Genomic DNA, 22,506 nt, shown 5'->3' on the forward strand with positions numbered 1-22,506 from the left:
TCACAAGGGCCAGGAGTGCTGGCTTCGGAGTCTGAGGTGGGTTTTGAATCTTACTGATGGGGCTCTAGGATAGTCCCCTAACCTCTCTGGACTTCAGGGTCTTCATCTCACTGTGGAGACAATCACTGTCTCAGAGGTCCAGGTGAGGTAATGAAAGGAACGGGGTGAGGACAGCGAATGGCACGTGGTGAGCACTCAAGAAATGGACGGTTGATGTTCGTGGTAGTAGGAGTGCAGGTAATAGTGGTCATGTGTGGAGATGAACTGTTGGAAGGACTTTTCAGACAAGGAGAGGCAGGTTGCCGTTGAAGTGTTGGGATGGCTACAGGATTTAGAGCTGGTTCCCTTTGTGGTTGTGGACTGGGTAGGGGTTCGTGGATGAGATTCCTATCCCCTTGATCACATCGGTCCAGCTTTTCCAGAGCTTTGTTCTCTTGAAAATAATTCAGCTTCGGATCATGATGATAGCCCAGGATTCAGGCACGTGTGCTCTGAAGCCAGATGTCTAGAGATTTCGTGCCTACTCCCTGCTGCCCGCGCCACCTTTTTTCTTCTTAAAATTTTTTTAATGATACATTTTATTTCTGAGAAAGAGAGAAAGAGAAAGACAGATTGCGAGGGGGGAAGGGCCAGAGAGAGGGAGACACAGAATCCCAAGCAGGCTCCAGGCTCCAAGCTGGGGCTCAAACCCACGAACCATAAGATCATGACCTGAGCCGAAGTTGGATGCTTAACTGACTGAGCCACCCAGAAGCCCCCACTACACCATTTAAAAGGAAATGGGGAGAAAGTGGTTTTATTTTCACCATCCCACTTAGCGATACACTATAGTAATGTCGGGTATGGCCTAACTACTAATGAAAACATCATCATGGCACTTGTCCTAGCCTAGGTTCAATTTCCTGCATCAGGGAGACTTCAGATGTTCTCTTCCAAAGATGTGTGAATTCTGAGAACTTTCACCCCATACAAAATGAAAACGCCCACCAGCTTCTAGGAGAACGGAAATAATGCTCTTTTAAATATCTCGTGCTTTCTGTAGGATACATATTGCAGTACTCTGAGGACAACAGCGAGCAGTGGGGAAGTTTTCCAATCAGCCCAAGTGAGCGCTCTTACCGCCTGGAAAACCTGAAGTGTGGTACTTGGTACAAGTTCACTCTTACTGCGCAGAATGGAGTGGGACCAGGACGCATAAGTGAAATCATAGAAGCGAAAACGCTGGGGAAAGGTATGTATGCCTTCTGGTTTCTACATTTCCTGTTTTCGAGATCGAATGGGGGATTGGAATCCCAAAAGCTGCATCATATATTTGCACGCTCGGTTGTGAGTTTGAACCTTGTGGTTCCCGAAACAGGTCTGGAAGAGTTACAGTGAAATGAGAGAGAGGTGGCCAGTCTTTAGAGAATATCCTGGTTCTCTTTTTTCATTATCTCATTTGCAGTGGAGAAAAGGAGTAGCAGTTGAAGATCGAGGGCTTTGGTGCCAACATAAAGTGCCCCGGCTGGGTGGCCATGAAATAAGACATTTGCCCTGTCACCTTCTTCTGGTGTGATCTTCTTCCTCAGTCACCCCATGACCCCTGCATCCAGAACTTTTCACATTGCCTCAGAGGCCTCCCCCTTTTCAGGTGGGAAGTGAGTGGGATAGACTGTTGACCTTTAATGTGAATTGGTTTTTAATCTGAAACATGGACGTTGGAGGAGATGAACCCCGAGAGGAAAACGACACTCAGTGGTGTAATTGCAATCTGGGGACACCAGTAAGAGGAGGGGTACAGTGGCACGTGGGTGTAGGTGAGGCAGTGAAGAGAGAGTCTTTGTGGCTCCCCCTCACATCTGACTCCCATCTGGTGCACGGGATGGCAAAAGAGCTAGAGATGGGAAGACAAAGGCGCTGTTTGGATCTGGCACCAGAGTTGCGGATAAGATGCGGCCAGGGTTCAAAGGGTGAGGTGTTGATTTATGCAGAAATATATCCATTAGGCTCTGGGCTCCAGCAGGAAGTGCTTGGATAGCAAGGGATACCTGCTTGCACTTCCCAAATTCAACTAGACTTCTCTTGAGTCAGATCTGTCCGCATGAGAGTAGAAACAGGTCAGCTCGATACACAACACTGATTCCTTCAGAACCACTCAAGGAGGGGCTCCTGGGTGGCTCAGTCGGTTAAGCACCTGACTCTTGATTGTGGCTCAGGTCATGATCTCACAGTTGTGAGATTGAGCCCCATATCAGGCTCCGTGCTGAGTGTGGAACCTGCTTAGGACTCTCTCTCTTTCCCTCTCTCTCTCTCTCTCTCTGCCCCTCCCCTGCACTCTCTTGCACACGCTCTCTCTCTCAGATAAATAAACATTAAGAAAAGAAAGAGAACCACTCAAGGAAACGCATTCATGAAAATAGCACTGTTCTTCAAGAGCTCTAAGATACACAAAAATAACCCCTACCCACTCAATTTTCCCTCTCCCACCCAGGTTATTATGGTTGGAGACTGCCCATTGGTCCATAGGTCCCTATAAATAGCGGACACATTGCAAGTGGCCTATGATCCAGACTTGGGCCGAACTCCTCCCCCAGGTGGGGAAGGCAGCCAAAAGAAGCTGTGTGACTGCTCTGACAGCCTTCATGGGTGTATCCCATGAGCTGACCCCCCCACTGTGCCTTCCCCCCTCAGAGCCCCAGTTCTCCAAGGAGCAAGAGCTCTTCGCCAGCATCAACACCACGCGCGTGAGGCTGAACCTCATTGGCTGGAATGATGGCGGCTGTCCCATCACCTCCTTCACACTTGAGTACAGACCCTTTGGGACCACGGTCTGGACCACGGCTCAGCGGACCTCTCTCTCCAAGTCATACATTTTGTACGACCTTCAAGAAGCCACGTGGTACGAGCTGCAGATGAGGGTTTGCAACAGTGCCGGCTGTGCGGAGAAGCAGGCCAACTTCGCCACGCTGAACTATGATGGCGGTAAGCCGGCTGGCTTCACAGCCCTCCTGTTTGTGTCGCAAGACGTGTGCATGTGCTTACTGTCCCTCTCCCATTAGGCATTCATCCTTGGCACAGGGCGACCAGCGCCCACAGAACCCTTTATGCATCAGGGCCATTCCGTTGGCTCCCTGTGAGGCTCCCTAGTTGACTGCGTTCACGTGACCATGGCTCTGTTCCAGAAACAAGGGGCTGAGGGCCAACGGGAATCTCCTTAGGGCATCTTGGTGCAGGAGTGATTTGTCTTCGGGCTGAAGGATTCTTAACGTTCACTTACCGAACACGTGGTTCTCTGCCTTTGTCAATGACCGTGAGCTAATGCTGCCTTTGTTGTCTCCTCACCCCTCCCCCACCCCATCCCAACCCACATAACTTCGTCTTTGCTCTCATTTAGCCCTTAAATTGCATGCGCAGAAACCGTTTTCATGGTAAAGGAGCTTATGTCAGGCCCTGAATGGAAATGGAGGCACTGATGAAAATAGAATAGTGTCATAAGATATTAGTGTGTGTCCCACCCCCCTGCACACACACACACACACATGCAGTTCGCATGGCCTTTCTGAAAACGAGGCGAGGTGTCTTGTGATGTTTAGTCAATCAAAAATAACTGATACGAGTTTTTATCCTTTTCTTTTTCCTACAACTAGTATCAAAGGCCATTTACTGACATCTGAACAAATGCCCAGCCCCGTGAAGCTGAAAGGTAGTGTGTCATTGATTGCTCTGTGGTTAGGGAACTTTAGAAAGTCTTAAATAGCAGCATATGGGTGCTGATTTCTGCAGCTTTGTGGTGACTTTCACTCAGGGAAAAGCAGTGAGTAAGTTAGGAGCTCAATCACAAGACCCACCACAGTTCATCAGGATGCTTGGAGCTCCTGGCTTAGCATCCCCCTCGCCCCTCTGAGCCTTCTGGCCAACACCACTGATTAGGTCAGACCACAGAGCTGGATGGCTTAGCCCAGAAAGTCTATACTGGAGCAAATACCCCAATGCTTTATTCATCACTAGGCAGGCTAAAGGGTGTCCCCTCCTCTGCTCATGTGTACTTGGGATCTTGCTTAATTAAAGCTCTAGCAAGAACCTCTTTGGGGTGGAGGCTATCCTGCCCTAAGCAGAGTGTCCGTGAACCCACAGACCCTCAGAAACAACCAAAGGAAGCCGACAAGGTGACGTGGGCTAGGATCCTCATTTGCCCGTTTTCTGTGGCCTGTGCTAGATGGCCCAGAACGAGTTCTTCCTGCTCTGGAACACTGTAAACCCACCCCCAAGTCTCCTTTCCGGGGCCGTCTCTCCACAAAGTCCCCCTCAGCCGGAGTCCAGACCATGCACGTAAGAAGGCCCTGCGGTGGAAGCCTTCCTGACATTGGTTACACCAGCCCTCAGTTATAGGCAAGGGATGTCGTTCAAGGGTGTCCCGTCTCCAAGCATCACCCACAGGCAGAGAGCAGCCCTTCCTATCGGCTTTCTCTTCCAACATGGTTTAAGTCTTTGATCTTACAAAATAAAGGACTTTCGCATACCAAACACCTTGCTTTGTATTTAGGAGTTCCCCCAAAGCCCTCTGCTAGCAGGTACATTTTGGGGCAGTAAGCGTACTTGTTATTTTAGCGTGTAAGTAAAATAAGTAAGTATTTACGCTTAAGTAAGCGTATTTCTTATTATCGGCTTACAGTAATTGACTTAAGATAATCACATGCCGGCACATCGCTTCTCTGTAATCTGTGGACATGCCAGAGCACTGGGCCTCGGCGTGCACATTGGCGATATGGTCACGCTAATCTTTGAATTAGAAACCACTCAACATGCAGAATTGGAAACTATGATTCAAACTTACAAAGCAATGTGCAGATTTTAAATGCTTGTCTGCTAAAAAAAAATAAAAAAAAAAAGCAATGCTCTCATTTTATCCAAGGTCTTAGATTACAATCACGCAAAAGTCCTGTGAGCTACATTTGATTTTCTGAAATCTGAAATAATTTTATCGCAGTAGGAAACAAAAATACATACTTATATTTTCCTTGGAAAGGATTATGGATTTCTTTGAACTGACCCCATGGATCTATAGCTTCAACATCTCTTTTGTCATATCTGCCTGAAGGTTTTCCTTTGATTTTTGGAGAAATGGATGTGGGCAATTAGCCTCATGCCCGTGCCAGTCAGACCTCAGATGCTTCCCTTTCTTTCTTTGACTCTTTCTTCTGCCATTTCCTTAGTCAAACGGTAGCACGGGTCCTTCTGCCGTCTTGCTTTTGCAGACCGTCTTCACTGCATCCTCTTACATGGGTTCTGAGCATCCCAGACTCGGGATTCCAGCTAAAAACACTGCACAGTTGGAAGAACCCTTTTCTTGGCCTCGGCAGATAGCATAGGGGACTGGGATTCTGTTATCCCTGCTCTACTTACGAAATGCAGGCTGAAGACCATTGGTGTGCAGGGACGAATTGCATTATCTTTGCATTATTTTTTCCTAAGCCCCTGACTTCCTGGCCCTTGGTTTACCTGGAAAATACAGTGGGCTGGAGAGTCTTACATAATGGAAGATGCCAGAATGCATGCCCCATGAAGTGAGGATGTATGTTTGAATCTCTGCACCCATTGTGTTCAGGCTCTACGTAGAAAGCAGCTTGAAATAACTCAGAGTTCAGTCTACTTAGTCGTTTCCTTATAATTCTAAGTAACTTAAATTTCATGACACTGTATCATAATGCCTGATCATTAAGGAGCTTGCTTTGGGGACCTGGATGCTTCCTCTTTTCCCACAGCTCTTGTACCCTAAAAGGAGAGCTTCTAAAGTAGAGTTGGTCTTAAGCCTGTGATAAAAAACAAGGGAAGAGCCCCACAGAAAGGGATGTTAAGCTTCTTTAAGCCAGTGTGGCTGGTACAGTCTCCCTTCAGACTCCTGTCCACTTGCCAGACCTATTGTTCCTTCTTTGATGTGCAGCTTTTCAAACAGCCTCCGTCAGTTGCCCTGAGGGTGACAATTCCAGGTAGATGCATGTGGCTTTTTAAAGCCCCTCGCCTGGACAGTGTGGTCTTCAAGGGCGTGCGCCCAGCAGTACGTTGCAAAATGAAGTCCCTTTCAAAGAAACGCGCTTCACCCTTTGTGCAGATCCCTAGCTGATGTGCTGCCGCATAAGTTGAAAGTGGGGCAGAGGAGGGGCGTGAGAAAGTAAACAAATCAGCAAGGACCTAGATAAAGAGTTCCTCTCATCTCTCATCACCCTGGACACCCCTGGATCACACAGCGCGCCTCTTGTAACCGTCATCCCTAAAACCTCCTCCATGCTGTCTTCATTAATAGCCATCTAACACCATGGCCCTGCTTTCAGGTACAATCCCTCCACTCACTAAGTCGGTTGTCCAAAGCGAAGAAGGGCTGACGACCAATGAGGGGCTCAAGATGCTGGTGACCATCTCCTGTATCCTGGTGGGGATCTTGCTTCTGTTTGTGCTCCTGCTGGTGGTGCGGAGGAGGCGGCGGGAGCAGAGGCTGAAGAGGCTGAGAGGTGAGTGGAGGCCCTGCGGTCACCCGCACGCACCGTCGCTGGACAGCCAGCCTGGCAGCAACCCGGCGAAGGTCCCCCAGCTGCCTGACTCTGTGACGTGCCTTCAGCAGGACCGCAGAGCCTTGGAGGAAAGCTGCACACGTGTCACCACTCGCACGATCAGAAACTGAGCAAGGGTCAGCCACACCCCGGTCTCCTAAATCCTAGACATCAGGAGGCCAAAAAAAAAAAAAAAAAAAAAAAAAAAAAAAATATATATATATATATATATATATATTTTCTCATGGGTTTTGCAACTCTGCTTGCTTTCGTTCTCAGCCCATTCCAACGATGCCGTCAATTATGGCTTCCTTTTCAAAAAGCCCTATCGCATGTGCTGTGGCAGTGAGAACTGTTTTATTGCTGGGAAGCGGAAATTGAGGGCTTGTGGTAAAGCATTGTGAGGCAGAAGACACACACTCCCAAATTAGAAATTTGAGCTGAAGCCCAGTGTAAGAGTTTCACTCTAACTAAAAAAACAAAAAAACAAAACAAAACAAAACAAAAAAGCCATGGAAAACAAGAGCCTAGGCCAGACGAGAGCCATTGTTAGCAGGCTGGTCCCATTATTACTCTGTCCCGCTCCGGGAGGTCCTGGTGATGAAGCTATTTCCAGCTTCTGGCCAAGGGCCCGTCCTTGCCCTTGCCCTGCGGTGTGAGGACAGCGAGCCCTTTCAAACATGCAACCCCCTACAGGAAGAGCATCTGAGTCCTTGGCTTTTCACCTGTCAGGGTATGTAAGCAGGCCACTTTTTTTTATATAAAATGCGGGGACACTATGTTCTCGTTTTAATGTCAGTCCAGGGTGGAGTGATGTCACGCAGCCTCCTGCATGCTCCTCAAAGACACGTCTGCGGAACAAGTAGCACCGTCCCCAGTACGTATCTGTGACATCCCCAGACAGCGCTGATGCGCACGGAAAACGTTGACCTCTTCCGTAAGCGCTCCAGTTGACCATAATCCAGTTAGAGCAGCAGAATGTGGTAATATTTTCTCCAGTCTGCGCTTATGCAAAGCATCCCTCTTTATGTGACCCTAACACGTTTTCCCCTCAAGTTGCTTCCACCTTGCCGACAAATTAAAATATCTGAAATACGTTGCACTCCATGGGTACACATTAATAACCCTTCCACTTAAATCTCCTGTAGCCCCATAAAATTTCAGAGGAACCATCGATCTCATGGAAATATCTTTTCTAAATGGCGTTAACCACTGACTTAATTTTGCAGGCTTACCTTAGTAAACCCCACATCCCAAGCACTGTGCTTGATGCCTTGATGTATCAAGATGAAGACAAAGAGCCTTCTGAACTTTGGGTTTAGCGTAGGAGGCAGACATATGAGCATCTACCAGGAAAAGAACAAAAATGTCACGAATGCTAAAATCGGGCTTCAAACAAATCCTACGTAAGCACAAAAGAGGGAGCAATGAATCCCAACTGGGGAGAGACCGGGAGGCCATCTAAGAGCTCGCTAAGAGCAACGTATTGCTTAACATTTGGAGAAATCCAGGATAAAGGGAGCTGTGTTGGATTCTTTTCACAAGTGCTCCTCACTAAGATACCGAAAGGATGTTTCCATAACCCTGTCACAGAAAACAGAATCCCACATTCTGGACTTTGGGGACAATGTTATCGAGGAGTCAGTAACTGACAGACCGGCAAAGGTCTGTCCTTGTCGCGTTTCAACAGCCAAATCCAACTAGCTGCATTTCGAAGGCTATGAATTGGTCATGGCACATCTCATAAGACCCACAGTAAAATTTTTGCATTAGTCATTTCTATTTGACCACGAGGGTTCCGCAGCAAATGCATTAAACATGAAGGCACTCCTTCCCAGCATTCTACGACCCTCTGCCAAATTTATCGTTCTGCTCTCCCCTGGCCCCATTGCGTTCTCCTTCTTGCCCAGTTCAATTTACCCTATGCTGCTTGTAATTTAAGCACCCCAGTCTCCAAAGATGTTAAGGACGCTGCTGACTCTTCCCAAAGCATGGGGCCGGACTGATGGCAGGCCCATGCTTCCTTTATTTTCCTTCTTAACAGTGCCTTGTAATTTAGTAATTGCTTTGCAAGGGCTCCTGCCAGAAAATATCCAGGGACTGGCATTTTTATTGTTGGCGTCTCTACCTCTAGACACCAGTATTTTGTGGCGGATCTTGGTAGAGAAAGCAATGCATCACATGAGAGAGCCTTTCACTACCCGGGAACGGTTTTGTTTTCTTTATGCCTGAGAAAAAAACAGAGCCAACACAAAGGTTTCAGCAGGAAGAAGATAAGTGCCGTGGCAAAGAGGCTGTGTTTATGCAAGATGCCGAGAAGACAGGAGTTTCAGAGAAGTAGACTGCCGTGATACAAAAGTCACTGCAATCTTGCATTTTGTACACGCTTCGTAAAGCCTTCCTGATCCAGAGTCAGACAAGAGGGCAGCAAGAACGCACAGGGCTTGGGCACCCAATTCTACCTGCTCCGTCACGGCAAGTTTTAATGTGGACGCACAGAAGGAAATCGAATTCAACAAACCATTCTTGAACCATTATCTACCACGTGCTGGGTGTAACTGCTTTTCAAACCAACGTAAAATGTTCTTTTTAACTACTTCCGTTTGATCACAAGGGTTTGCCCAGGTCCCAGATGGAAAAAAGATGACTAGAACCCCATCCCAGAACCGTAGAAGCTGACACCCTAGTGGCAGCGAGTAAAGGCTTACAAGAGACAGACATCTGCCTATAACTGTGAAAAGTGTAGCATAAAAGGACAGAGTAAGTGTCATGGGTTATAGGGGAGGGGGTGGGCAGTTGTTAGTGAAAGGCCAGGTCTTGTCCCCAAAATATCTGTCTTTCAGCCCGGCAGGGCTCCTGAAATATTAATTAATGACATGAAATGTTTCCAGTTCAGTCATAGAGGAAAACTATAGCCAGAGCTTAAAGTAGTAGATGCCTACCTATTAAACAGAGCTCATTAGTAGAATCGCCCACTTACAACCTGACCCACATAAGGCACAGGTCCTGTGCCTGGATTAGAGTGAGTTCAGATATATTCACAGATTCAACAGAAGACTTGCTTCATAAAATATTTTTACTGCCCCCAAATAAGGGCACTTCTAATAATACCTCGATGTTGCTTGAGCAACCACCAATTGAGATCAAAACTGGAAATAAAATATAGATTACAGAAAAATATTGTGATCTAATGAACACTCTAGGGGGTTACTATTTAGGGTCACCTCCATATTGTTGACCTTGTTTGATTTTTAGAAACTACTAAAAGTTTATAAGCAAAGAATGCTTTACCATGTAGACAAGCAACCTAGTTAGGTGAATATAACATAATGTTCTTTATGTAAAAGTGAAGGAAGGAAAGGAAAGGGCAGGGAAGGGAAGGGAAGGAAATGAGATGGAGGGAGGGAAGGGAGGGAGGGAGGGAGGAAAGAAGGACGGGAAGGAGGGAGATGGGATACAAGCAATTGAGCCAACCTATATTTTTTCTTACCTGAGAACTTTCCCAATTTTAGAGCATAGCGACCTCCTAAGTCTAAATTGTCTACAAGTGCTACATTTTTTAAAAACCTGTAACCTTATCCAGGAGTCCAGAAGCCACATTTTTGCATGTAATCATACCCTAATTTTTTCTCCACTTCTAAGTCTTTCCATGTGCAAGATTACAGAGCAAATTCCTGGCTGGGCCCATGATCCCAGAAGCCCTAACCTTGTAAAAATGCGATTCCCACATCAAGTAGACTCCATATCACTAAAAACCTCCTTTAGTGTGAGTCTACCCAAAAAGGTGCAAAGTTATGTTGACACCGGCCAGTGAGGGTCAACTCACAGGCCAAGTCTAAGAGCTACTTCTGGGACTTCAAATAAGCTGTAGATTAAAAAAAAAAAAAAATGGATATCAAATTTGACCATGCTTCTGTGGCAAAATGCCTTTCTTCCTTTGAACAGAAGCGTAGTTATTTTAAGCATGCTTTAAAATGGGTTAATATTATAAAAACAGATCAGTTCCAGAAGGCCATTCCCAGAGAGAATCTGGCCTCATGGTTCTACACGGGCACAGTTTAAGGTGGGGGGTGGGGTGGGCATGAGGAATTGTCATCATTTTCTGAGGTCTGACATTCCATTCATCTGTTCTGCAAATGAGCTCGAACTCTCCTCCTTTGTAAGAACAAAAGTCAGCTTGAATTTTAATAATCTAAAGGAAGAGCAGTAAAGAGACGTCATCACCAAGCTAATAAATGCCCAAATTGCAGTTTATTTAGGATCAGAAGCATGTGCTCTGAAACTTTATTCCTATGCTTTGCTTGCTTCCTACCTACTTTCCTTCCTCCCTTCCTCCCTTCCTCCCTTCCTCCCTTCCTCCCTCCCTCCCTCCCCTTCCTTCCTTCCTTCCTTCCTTCCTTCCTTCCTAGCTTCCTTCCTTCCTTTCTTTTTTTTCTTTTTTTCACCTTAATTTCTTAATAAAACTATTCTTTCAAAACACCAAATTTGCCACAGGAGAATTGAGTAAAAAGAGGCCTCTGTATCAGAGAGTGGGGAGCAAAGGAACGTTGGTATGGCGGCAGGGCCAAGCCAAGGGCAGCCCGTGGAGTGAGGGACAGAGAGGGGGCGGTCAGGAGAGAGACAGTAGCCTCAGCCCCGGAGCTGTGCCCCGCCTGGGTGGTCTACTTGGTCCATGTTTGTACTTGCAGTTTTCTCAGATTGCAAGTATATATGGCTTTGTTTTTTTGGATATTTAGTTAGCCATGACTTTTGTGTCAGCTTTCATAGCATGCCAAGGGTTGGAAGTCCTGTTCGTCATCTGGTAAAAACATAAATGCAGGCTCATAGCCCTTACAAAAATAGCTACTTTATGAGACCCATTTCAATGCCACAGAAGGGCGGAGATTGTTGTGAGGGAGCCTGCAAGTAAGAACTTTTGATAGATAGTAAAGCTGGGTAAAATCTGATGCTCCCAAGCTGGTTTTTTGCTTTTGTGGGTGTGTGCAAGGGACTGTCCCACGGAAGCATGAACCTGAGCTTGTCCCATTTTGCCGAACTAGAACTTCACAAATGAGAAGTGTGGTCATGTAGCTATGGGTGGGATTTCTCCTCTATAAGAAAACATCTGGGCACACAAACCAGGAGGCAGCTCAGACTCTCCCTGGGCACAGCTGCCACACTTGATGCTCGCCATGAACCCTCCTGACTCACCGTTCATGGTGTTGTCCAGTGGATGAGAACCTCCGTGCAGCACACGGACCCACGGTGGGAACGGTGGTCTGCAAAAAGAACAGGGGAACTGGGCGAGACCACGCCGTGATATTCGTAACCTAGCGGGGGCGCTTCTTCCCAAGAGCCAACTGAATCGTGCATGCATCAACAGAGGACTCATATTTTCCACTTTTTGCCTTCCTCCTCCTCTGTAACTGCCTTGTATTAGTCTCTCCACAGCGGTGCAAACAGCTTAAGTATAAGCTTGACGTCATTATGCCCTGTTTTGCCGACATGACAAAGGAACTTGTCCAAAATCACGTATCAGGACCGAGCTAGTGAGAGCGCCCAGATCGCCGCTGCGTAACCCCGGCTCTCTTGCCATGAAATTTCTTGGCATCAATATTATTGGCTTTGAAAGAGTTATCAGTGAAGCCTGAGGTCAGAAAGATACATTAACACAGAATCAACAGCTACTTTATAATTTTATTTTTTCCCATTGAAAATATTTCACTTGTCCATTTTCTATCTCTATGTTCACTATCTTTCCGGCTTCCCATATATTTAAAAATATATGTTCTTTCTTGTTTGCACATCTTCTACCTGATGCCCTTCTCTCTACTGCTTTTCCTCACTGGATTATTGAAAGGGGATTCTATACTCAGACGCATCACCTCTCACTAGCTCCTGAATCCTCACGGTCTCACTTCCACCCCCACCTTCCAAATGCTCTCCTGAAGGCAGATGACCAGTTACCTTCTGATCACCAAATTCTCCTTCCAGCTACCATTTGCTAGCCTTCTTTGCACGTTCAGAGTGTTACCAAATCGTATTTTTTAGAGCCCCTTTCTTCTGTGTTTCAGTATCATTAGACCATCCTGATGATATTTCATATTTCTCCGTGCCCCAACCCAAAAGAGTAAGAGGGAAACACAGAGCCAAGGATAGATATGTAGGAGTAGCAAAGGGCTTTAGGCAAGGTGTCACAAAGTCTAAATCTCAGATTGAGCTGAAATTTGTGGGGGGGGGAAATGTGACAGGCAACACAAGAAGCTGTTTAGCAAGAGAACAAGGCTTGAGATGATGTTCTCATGTTAACAGATGGCAGGTAGAAAGAACGACTCAGCGTCTGCTTCGCTTTGATGTGCACCAGGAGGAGTGCTATTCAAACCACAAAACGTGGAACAAGAATTATAAAAAAGGAAGGAAAGGACGGAAAGAGGGAGAGGGAACAGGAAAGGGGATAGGAGGGGAGAGGCAGGGAGGGAAAGAAAGACTGGGAGAGAAAAAAGGGGAGGGAAGGAAGGAAGGAAGGAAGGAAGGGAGGGAGGGAGGAAGGGAGGATAGAAGGTGCTTGAGAAAGTAATCAGAGCCCCTGATTGTTTAAATTGATTTTTTCTTTCAAAATCTACTATATTCTAGTATTATGGGGGCAAAAGAGGGGATATTGCATAAAATAATAGTTCTGATCTCTTGCTGACAAGGAGGAAGCCATGTTTACGACAAACTATTACACAAATTCTGAATCATCAGCCACATACCGTGGACACCAGTAAATGCTATGAAAATACACTGAAAGGAAAGATTTTTTTCCCACTGGAAATATTAGGAAGGGTATCACGTGGCACTGGTCCTTAGACCCCAAAGGATGATGTCTTGGGATTCTGGACAAAAATTTCCAGACATAATCCCCAAATCTTTGTGAATAATCTTTGAACCATCGAAATTAGAGGTGTTGGAAAATAGTCCTACTCCATACCTCTTTGCAAAAACAACAAATTCTAGAAATTATAGACTGAAATAAAGCAGGTTGTAGAAAGGAGGGTTTGTGAGCAATCAGAAATTATGAGGATCAGCCGAGGCCCAGACAAACCCCATTTGCATTTGGACAGGGCATAAGGGAGTACCAGGCTCTGGCTGATACAAGGGCAGGCTGAGCCCATTTTTGATGTGGCAACTCTCCCAGAGAGAAAGCTAGTGTATTAACGGGAAGAATCCAAATGTTAAGAGATTTTGAAAGGCTGGAACCAAAGAGATAAAATGTAGTGGGGAGAGTTGTAAAGTCTTCTCTGTAAGTTGTAAACATTCATTTGCAACACACATAATGAGCATTGTGTTCTCACGGGTGTGTGATAAAGAGAATATCAAAACATAAGCAGTTTCTGTGCTCTGCCTCACTTAATAAAGGACAATAAGAAAGCACAGGTCTTTCACAGAGGAGAGTCCCAGGTAGAGGATTACGTAGAAATTATGCCATCTGAGGAGGGACTGAGGAAATGAGAAACTTCAGCTTGGAAAAGAGACAGATGGCACGCAGCTGCACGGAGATATTCACGTGGCTTTTGAATGGAATGGCTCCAGGTGTCGTCATTGTATCCAGGCAGAAATTACATCAAGGGAGTTCAACACAAGAGCAGGAAGATGTTTCCCACAACTAAGCGTATCCTCAGGGAAAGCTTGTGTGGACGCACCGTCTAGCAGGGACTGGGCTGAGCCCGGAGAGGAAAATGACTCAGCACATGGAGAACAGGAAGCCACCGTGTGAAGGCGGCAAAGGCTGCATTGGCCGTGGTGCAGAGGTGCATGAAGTCCAGAAAACCAAAGCACCAACTCCACCTGGGGGGCTTGGGAGGGTGCACAGGGCAAGTCACATCTGCATGTGGTGCTACGACAGAGGACGCCTTACAGGAGCCAAGTCATGGGGTCTGCAGACCAAGTCATGGCGTCTACGGTGAATGCAAGAGGGAGAGCCTCAGAGAGAGTGCTGGAGGCCAGATGCAAGGGGCAACAGGGCAGGGAAAACAGCTTAGCATCAGCGTGCGAAGGTTCTTGCTCTGCGCTGAGTCCTACTGGCAGGAAGGTCCCTTGGAGAGTTTCAAAGCACAGGTGTGACACCGTAAGGGGGTGTGTTCCCAATCCATCACCCTTTGGGTGGATGTCGCTTAGAAGACCGGCGACACTGAAGGTGGCAAGGCCAGGGAGTGGGCTGCAGATGAGTAATGAGATTCGAACTGAGAAGATAGGGAAAAATAAAGGTCCCCTGGGGCCATGTTGAGAGTGACAGATCAACAAACTAGACAGTGGGTCAGAACTGAGAGCAGGAGGTAGGGCGCTGTACAAGCAGTGACAGCATCGACCCCTCTCTGGAGCACCTAGTGGCCGGGCACATTTTAACATCTGCCCAAGATACTGTGGGAGGGAGGCAAACATCTACTGGGGGACTGACTTGGAGAGTCTTTAATGCTCTTAAGATTCTATGATTTCATGATTTTAAAAACGTTCTTCATTTGTCCCAGATTCTCTCCTCACCACTAAACAAAAGTTTTGTCATCTCTTTGCACTGTCCCTACACCTACATGAAGAAGACCCTGAACCCCAACTCAGCCCCGACATCTCTCTCAAACTTGATCCCAAATCTGCCTTGAACGGCCTCACCTCATGTCCCCCAGCTTACCATCCCCCTCAGTCAGCTGACACTAGGTGTCTCTTCCTCTGTGCGTCCCTTAGGATATGACACAGATCCCGCTGTATGCATAAAGAACCTGAAGGATAGTGATGGAAAATAAGTGTGGTTATGACATTGGTTATGGAATCCTGCTCAGCTGCCACAAATTACTGAACATGTTCTGGGTCTCAGTTTCCTGGTTTCTGAAGGAGGGCATCATAGTCCCCAGGCAGAGACTGGCACGATGCAGATGCCTAGTGCTCCGTTATGACTGCAGCCCACCCCATGCCCGCTCCCAGAAGACATTCATGGACAGTCGCTGGTGCCACCTGTGCTGTCCAGACCCCATCACTGGGCATAAAACTCCACCAGCGGTTCTCAAAGGTGAACTCACACAAGAAGTGAATTTCAATTAATGTCGTTTTTCTCACAATTTCAGATGAAATCAGGAGGAGGACATAGCAGCTAGGCAGAAAGAGAAATGGATCTGCTCTAAGATGATAAGCACAGGGAAGCGTGGGCCAAAATGCCTCACGGCACCTGCAGCTGTGGACCAGCTGAACCCCAGCGAAGATGCCTGCTAATTTTAGATGAGGGGAACTTGCAGTCAGAGCTTGTCGGTATTTGAGGGGAGCTCTGTTCCCACTTGGCCGGATGCTGCAATTCCTTGCACATGGGTATGAAAAAGTCATGGGACAGAAAACTGCACTGACTTCAGGAAAAGAAAGAAAATGATGATGATGAGCAAAACAAGGACACCCGGTCCAGTCCGAAGACGTTTGAGACTGAGTTACCTTCCAGTCATGAGCCGAAGTACAAAGCATACTCCTTGAAATTTCCCCTTCTCTTTTACACTGTTGAGCTAGCCACTGCTTGGCTGTTACATAGAGCTCATTAATCCCACACTTCTGACATTATATATATATTGACTTTGCAAGTGTTAAGTCATTCAGGAAGAGAAGAAACTCATATTTGCTTGGTCTCCGCAGAGAAAGACACGAACTAGGAAGTTAAATGCTGTTTTGCTTTCTTGGCTTCACCATATGGGCAAGAGTAGAAGGGAACTGGAGCTGCTTCCTTTTCAAGAATGAACCCATCTGTGCATAAAACCAGGGTCCCCTTGTGAGGTTTCCAGTGGGAACTGGCATAGCTGACTTAAGAACTGAGCTTTGATTTCCGGGGGTGCCAGCCCACGTGTGGTTACCCCTGTGACTGTCCACGCCCCTTGGTAATACCATGCTCCTTCCCAACGTGATGGTGATTGCACTTAAATGTCAGCCCCCAAAAGATAAAAGATGAGATAAAAGTGTTCCAACATATGTATTTTCTCCACAGCCAGTCACATAGCTGCATCCATTTCCGGAAAGTTCTGTTCATTGAACGCTACATTTAACATCAAGACATTATAGAAAGCAATGAAAAAAAAATAATAAAGCACGAAGAAGGTTTTTGTATTCTAAGAAGGGAAACACTCATTTTTGCCAGGACAAAATGTGTAAAAAGAAAAACAAATTATATTTTAAGAGAAATGAGAATTTCAAAGCAATGCCACCAAAAATGTAGAATATTTTTTTTCTACATCATCTTTAGGCAGAATTGCTTTTGTCAGGAGTGGGAACCAGGTCTTGGCAAGCAATGTCCTCAGAGACAAAAAAATAAAGAAAATTTTTACTTTGGAGTTTGAAATAAACATCTGAGTTTCTAGATGTAGTGATATGCCATTTATACAATTATTTGATCAATCTAAGGGACTCACAGCTCTATAATAATGCCTCTTTAAAGTGATCTGTGGTGTCATAAGTTTTCAAATTTTGGTATTTTGATACAAAAAGAATAGAATTTTTGCTACATAAATTATTTTCAAACTTAGTTTTCTGACTACTGAAAATAAAATTGGGTTTTCAAAATGTGGCAAATAAATTCACCGTGAGAAGACCTCTTTAACAGGTGTCTGAGAATTTTTATGGCCCCAGAGTGTTATACTTTCTGTAATATATATATTTTTGTAATATATATTATATATATAACATACTATATATATAATCTGTCATGTAGAAGAAATAAGGAAGCCATTAAACTTTTGGTTATTAGTGGTGATATATATACAATTACATTTTTAAATGGCTATTGTCATCTGATTCTGTAGAAAATTTGTCATAAATGCGTAAGTGAATGCCAATGAGTTATTTATCATGTACTAATATTAACTTTCTTTCCCCAGATGCAAAGAGTTTGGCTGAAATGCTCATGAGGTAAGAACAAAACCTAGCATTCTCAGATATCAAGTTCAAAATAATGATTTCCAAGTTGCTTTAACGGTTTTTAAAATAATTGAAATTGGTGGCACATTTTGTTTGTGACATATAAAGTCCATTCTGTGTACCAAAATATCCATGTTATGCCTAACAGGAGACATGTAGATATCAAATATTATAGTACTTTTATACACGGCATAGGTAGTTTTCCTGTTGACCAGACTGAACCAGTGGAATGTTTCCCGTTATACTGGGAATAAAAGGGCACATTAGAAGTAAATGGCTTTGGTTTTGCTTTCACCAAAATATACCACCTTTGAGGCTGAGGCTTCTTCCTAACAGAGTTAACCAAGGGGAAAGAAAACCAAAAAAGGAAATGTGATGTGTGCTTCCAAGGAATTGGGATGGTCAAGAAGGATCCTTCTTGCCGTCAGCTCCCATGGCTCCTTGAGCACCACTCCACTAGGGCACCAGTCACCAACTTCTGCAAATATCTAGTCAACATCTGGTCTTGAGGTCATAGCCTCATACATCAATCTCATATTAGAAGTACGATGAATGACTAGTTGATGAATGACTAGTGGTAGTTGAATGAGTAAGTGAATGTTCACCCCTGTAGAAGACACCCCAGTATTTGCATTTAAGTCTTTTATATTATAATGATTAAACCAAAAGTGAAAAAGGATAACCAGAGTCTGGAAATCAGATAATAACAATGTCAGGGATCCCAATGGTGTTGCCATTTTAGGATATTTACTGTAGGAGAAAAAGAGGATGGGGTATGGGGTCTCTCCTATTCCCCACCTCACCATAGGTGGATTTTACTTCCTTCACCATCTTTGCATATAAAATTGGTACTTTTTTGTTATTCACAAAGAACCAATAGCCCATATCACTAGTATCTTTGAAGACCTAAGACAGAGATTGACTACCATTGGCCCATGGATTACATGTTCCACAGATATGTCTGGCCATGCTGTGTTTTAGTTTTGGTTTTTAATTTTTATTTTAGAGAGAGAGAGAACACATGAGTGGGGGAGAGGAGCGGAGGGAAAGAGAGAGAATCTCAAGCAGGCTTCCCCCTCAGCAAGGAGCCAGACACGGGGCTCGATCCCACGACCCTGGGATCATGACCTGAGCTGAAACCAACAGTCAGACATTCAACCGACTGAGCCACCCAGGCGCCTTGGCCATACTGTGTTTTAAAACCATGTGAATTGTAGGTAAAGATATGGAGGACTCAGGCTTACTCAGAAATATTTGGTGTGAGCAAATAAATAAACATGGATGCCATTTGCCAACAAAGGTGATGCGAACCTATATGAAATGCCATGACTTCATGCTCTAATGAAAGTGTGTACTTGTTTGCTAAGCAAGTCTGGGACATTCTTGTGGTCACATGGAAGGCATCCAGACACATATGTACTTGTGCAGAGCAAATCTGGCAGAACATCTGGAAAACAAAAAACCAGACAGAGTCATGCCTCTGTCTGAATCCCATGACACTGGAACCTGTGACTTCTGACATGCTCAACATTTGTTTGGTTGGAATGAGATGGTATCAGCTTTTCTGAGGTCCTAGAATGCATCCTTCCCCCTTCTTATTAGCTCCAAGCAAGACATCAAAAAGCATCTTCTTCATTCATAGGCCAAGCATGGTGGTTGAAAAACCACCTGTTGAGGAAAGCAGGCATGAATAGTGGTATTTGAGGTTGACAGTTGCCAACATGAAATTAGGAACGTCAAAACTACCAGTTACTCCCACTGAAGGTAGTTGAGGGGGTTTTCCTCCCAAGGGTACAGTGATTGAAAAGGAAGAGAATTTCCAAGCTCCTCAAATAGGCAGGGTTTTATGGGATTTATTTAGAAGTAAAAGCAGCACTTTTAATCAGTTCAGTCTGAGTTTGGCAGGTTAGTGGGGCCAAGCAACAAATGTGTTGTCATCTACCTGGAGATCTGAGGGCCAACCATGTTGAGAATGTAGTCTGGAAAATCCAGGCAAGTCCTAGCCATTGGTACAGAGGAAGATACTGAGGTCCTGTCTTGGATCTTCACCGCTGCTTGCATGGGAAGTTGAGGACTGAGCCGGCTGGTGCAGAAGAACACGAACCACAAGCCTACACTGTAGCCCCGTGTTACCACCGGCTGGTTTGTGATCTTGGGCAAGTTATCTACCCTACTCTCCTCATCTAGAAATAATTATTTGAAATCGCTCCCAGCTCCATCATTATGTGATCTTATGAAGATAATGTATTATCTGACCATGTTCCACAAAAAAAGTATCTGTGTACTTTAGTGGGATTAGCTGTCCTAGGGCCAGAAAGGCATATGTGACTGTAGGACAGACACCTATAAGCTGGTGCTGGGGTGTCTCCCATAGGGTGTCATCTCCCATCACTGGGCTTCGTGCTTCTGGACACTCATCTATTTCACCCAAGCAAATCGCCCCACAGAGAGAGAGAGAAGAGAGACTTCACCTACCCTGGCCTGATAGAAAGAAATTTCCTTTTTTTGTGATTAGGCAAAAAAAAAAAAAAAATTAAAGAAAAATACCAGACTTCTAAGAGATAAGACTAGCCCGGTCTAAGGCATTAGCCAATGCATAGCTAATATCTAAAGACCAGTATTTTATTTTTAATTTTTTTTAACGTTTATTTATTTTTGAGACAGGGAGAGACAGTGCATGAACGGGGGAGGGTCAGAGAGAGAGGGAGACACAGAATCTGAAACAGGCTCCAGGCTTTGAGCTGTCAGCACAGAGCCCTACTCGGGGCTCAAACTCACATACCACGAGATCATGACCTGAGCCAAAGTCAGACGCTTAACCGGCTGAGCCACCCAGGCGCCCCTAAAGACCAGTATTTTTAAGAGCTAGCTGTAAGTGGAAAAGGGTGGAGAAAGGTTCCAACTGAGAATTTAAATAAATGTTGCTTTTTTAATGTTCATATTTTTATGCACAGAGTAACAATCATCACCCACTCAACTATTATAATGAGGTATGGCCCTGAGATCCCTACAGTTATTCTAAACTTAAAGAAAGCTTCATATGATATTTGGGAAGGCGGGTGATGTGCAGCTTCCTTCATTTGTCTTTTATTCCCCATAAATCTTAAGGAAATATTAACTTTAAAGAGTTGTAACAACTATGAGTAGTTCATTGGCTAAGCCAGAAATACCATCCTCTGTGAACCAGGGTCAGCTCTCTGTCATTTTAATCCGACAACTAGATAGCAAGTGGATGGTGGAAGATTATATTTCAATAATAACTAACAAAAATTTAGCATGACCCCACATCATACAAAATGTGCAGTTTTGTTTCCGCAATGAAAACATTCATAATCTTTTCTCTAGGTCACAAAGGAGGTTTCTTCTAGTAGCCTTTTTTTTTTTTTTGAAAGTTTGTTGCTGTTTTAATGACCAATGATTGTAATTTCGGAGAATCAGCTTTCCTATAGCGATAGACTGTAAAATATGGCAGTCGTATTAAGGTGAGACCTAATAAACCTGTAGAATGAGAAGAATATTACTGCCTCTGGGACATATCACTCCGGTCCCACTGTACCCCCAAAACAACCTGGTTTATTCAACAAGCGTCAACAAATATTTATTGAGCACCTCCTCCTGCCACATACTGCCCTAAATCCCAGGGATTAAAAGGGTACAGAATAGAAGGAAATATCCCTTGTGGAGCTCATATTCCAGTGGGAGAGACAGATCACAAATAAGTCAATTAAATGTATGCTCGACAGTAGTAAGTGTTGAGGAAACAAAATTAAAGGAAGGATGGGGAGGCGGAAAGTGTCAGCAGAGCCCATAGCTGGGCAAATCTGGCTGCCACCTGTATCACCAAGCCCTGAAGCAAGGCAGGGAGCCAGCCACGTGGCTATTGGGATCCGGATAGGGGATGTTTCCTCCAAGCGAAGGGAACAGCAAAAGGAGAGAAGAACAATTAGCTCCTGAATCTCAAGGCTTGTTGGGCCATCCTCTTGCCTTCCCACTGCAGGGCTTGACAGCATGCGCTCCTTCAAGACGGAGGGGAAGTTTATCTCCAGCTTAGATTGTCTTTGCTCATAAACTTGAACCATATTCTAAGTCCTTGGGCCAACTGCCGTAGTGCACAGCAGTCACGTAGCCAGCTTCCTGTGACAGTCTGACAGTGGACCCCTTATTGTTAAGTAGGGTCTGTGCTTCGGTTCGTAGTGTTTAATGGAACAGCCGCTGGCTGCCTCATAACTATTCATGATGAGCAGAAGGAACTAGCTCACGTTTCTATTTCTGGTGCAAGGACAAGCTCAAGTCCCTGGTGGAGTTTCTAAACAGACCTTCCGGATACTCACAGAGGAGTAGTTTCCCATCTGTTTTTGTGGAAATAGAGCTTGTCTAAACATGACATAACTACAGCCCCCAAGTCACCAATATGTTCTTCATCTTATACTAAGTATGTGAATCTTTGCTTTAAAACACACACACACGTGCACACACACACACACACACGCACGCACAAAGTGAAAACGTAGTTAAGTAAATAATTTTAAAAAGTATATAGACCATGTGAAAAATTCAGGCCACACGTTTGAATTTGGGCTCTGCGTAATTAGCATGATCTAGCTACATAACCCACTTACTCATCTGCAGAGCAAGAAATCTGGTTCAAGATCAAGTCCTCAATAAGGAAGGTGCACCTTTCAGAAGCTGTTGTTTTTGTAGGTTGTTTTGTTTATACTCAAATTAAGGAAGAGCCATTATAAAATATTCAGAATATTAACACAGACTTCAACATACAGATGTCTTCAGGGGGTGTTGGGTGAACTTGACCTTCAGAGTATTAATATTCCTTCAGCCACAGGGTTCAAGGGTAGATGAGTCCTCATCAACAAAAAAGGATCTGGGGTTCCTGGTGAATGCTTAGTTGGGAAGAAAAGCATTTAAGATGTAGTATGGATGCCCCCTTTATTATAATCTACTAAAAGCAACTAACACAAAAGTAAAGCATTAAGTGAAGTAGGCTCCAGAAATCTCTCTCAAAGTAGATTTTGGTAATTATTGAACTAGATTTATGGATGCCGTAGTTTATCATGATGAATTATTCTGA

At 44.9% G+C, this 22,506-nt stretch overlaps 1 protein-coding gene across 1 annotated transcript in view; it reads left to right on the top strand.

Annotated features, from left to right (window-relative positions):
• The window catches only part of DSCAM (DS cell adhesion molecule), a 762,026-nt gene that overhangs the window by 711,306 nt on the left and 28,214 nt on the right, over window positions 1-22,506 (top strand). Inside the window, exons 25-28 of the mRNA XM_078452754.2 lie at window positions 1,043-1,231; window positions 2,671-2,961; window positions 6,309-6,485; window positions 17,381-17,411. Coding sequence (XP_078308880.2) covers window positions 1,043-1,231; window positions 2,671-2,961; window positions 6,309-6,485; window positions 17,381-17,411 — 688 coding nt within the window. The remainder of the gene's footprint in view (window positions 1-1,042; window positions 1,232-2,670; window positions 2,962-6,308; window positions 6,486-17,380; window positions 17,412-22,506) is intronic.

This window comes from Panthera onca, chromosome C2 (assembly GCF_046562875.1).
Source record: "Panthera onca isolate mPanOnc1 chromosome C2, mPanOnc1 haplotype 2, whole genome shotgun sequence".
Taxonomy (NCBI): domain Eukaryota; kingdom Metazoa; phylum Chordata; class Mammalia; order Carnivora; family Felidae; genus Panthera; species Panthera onca.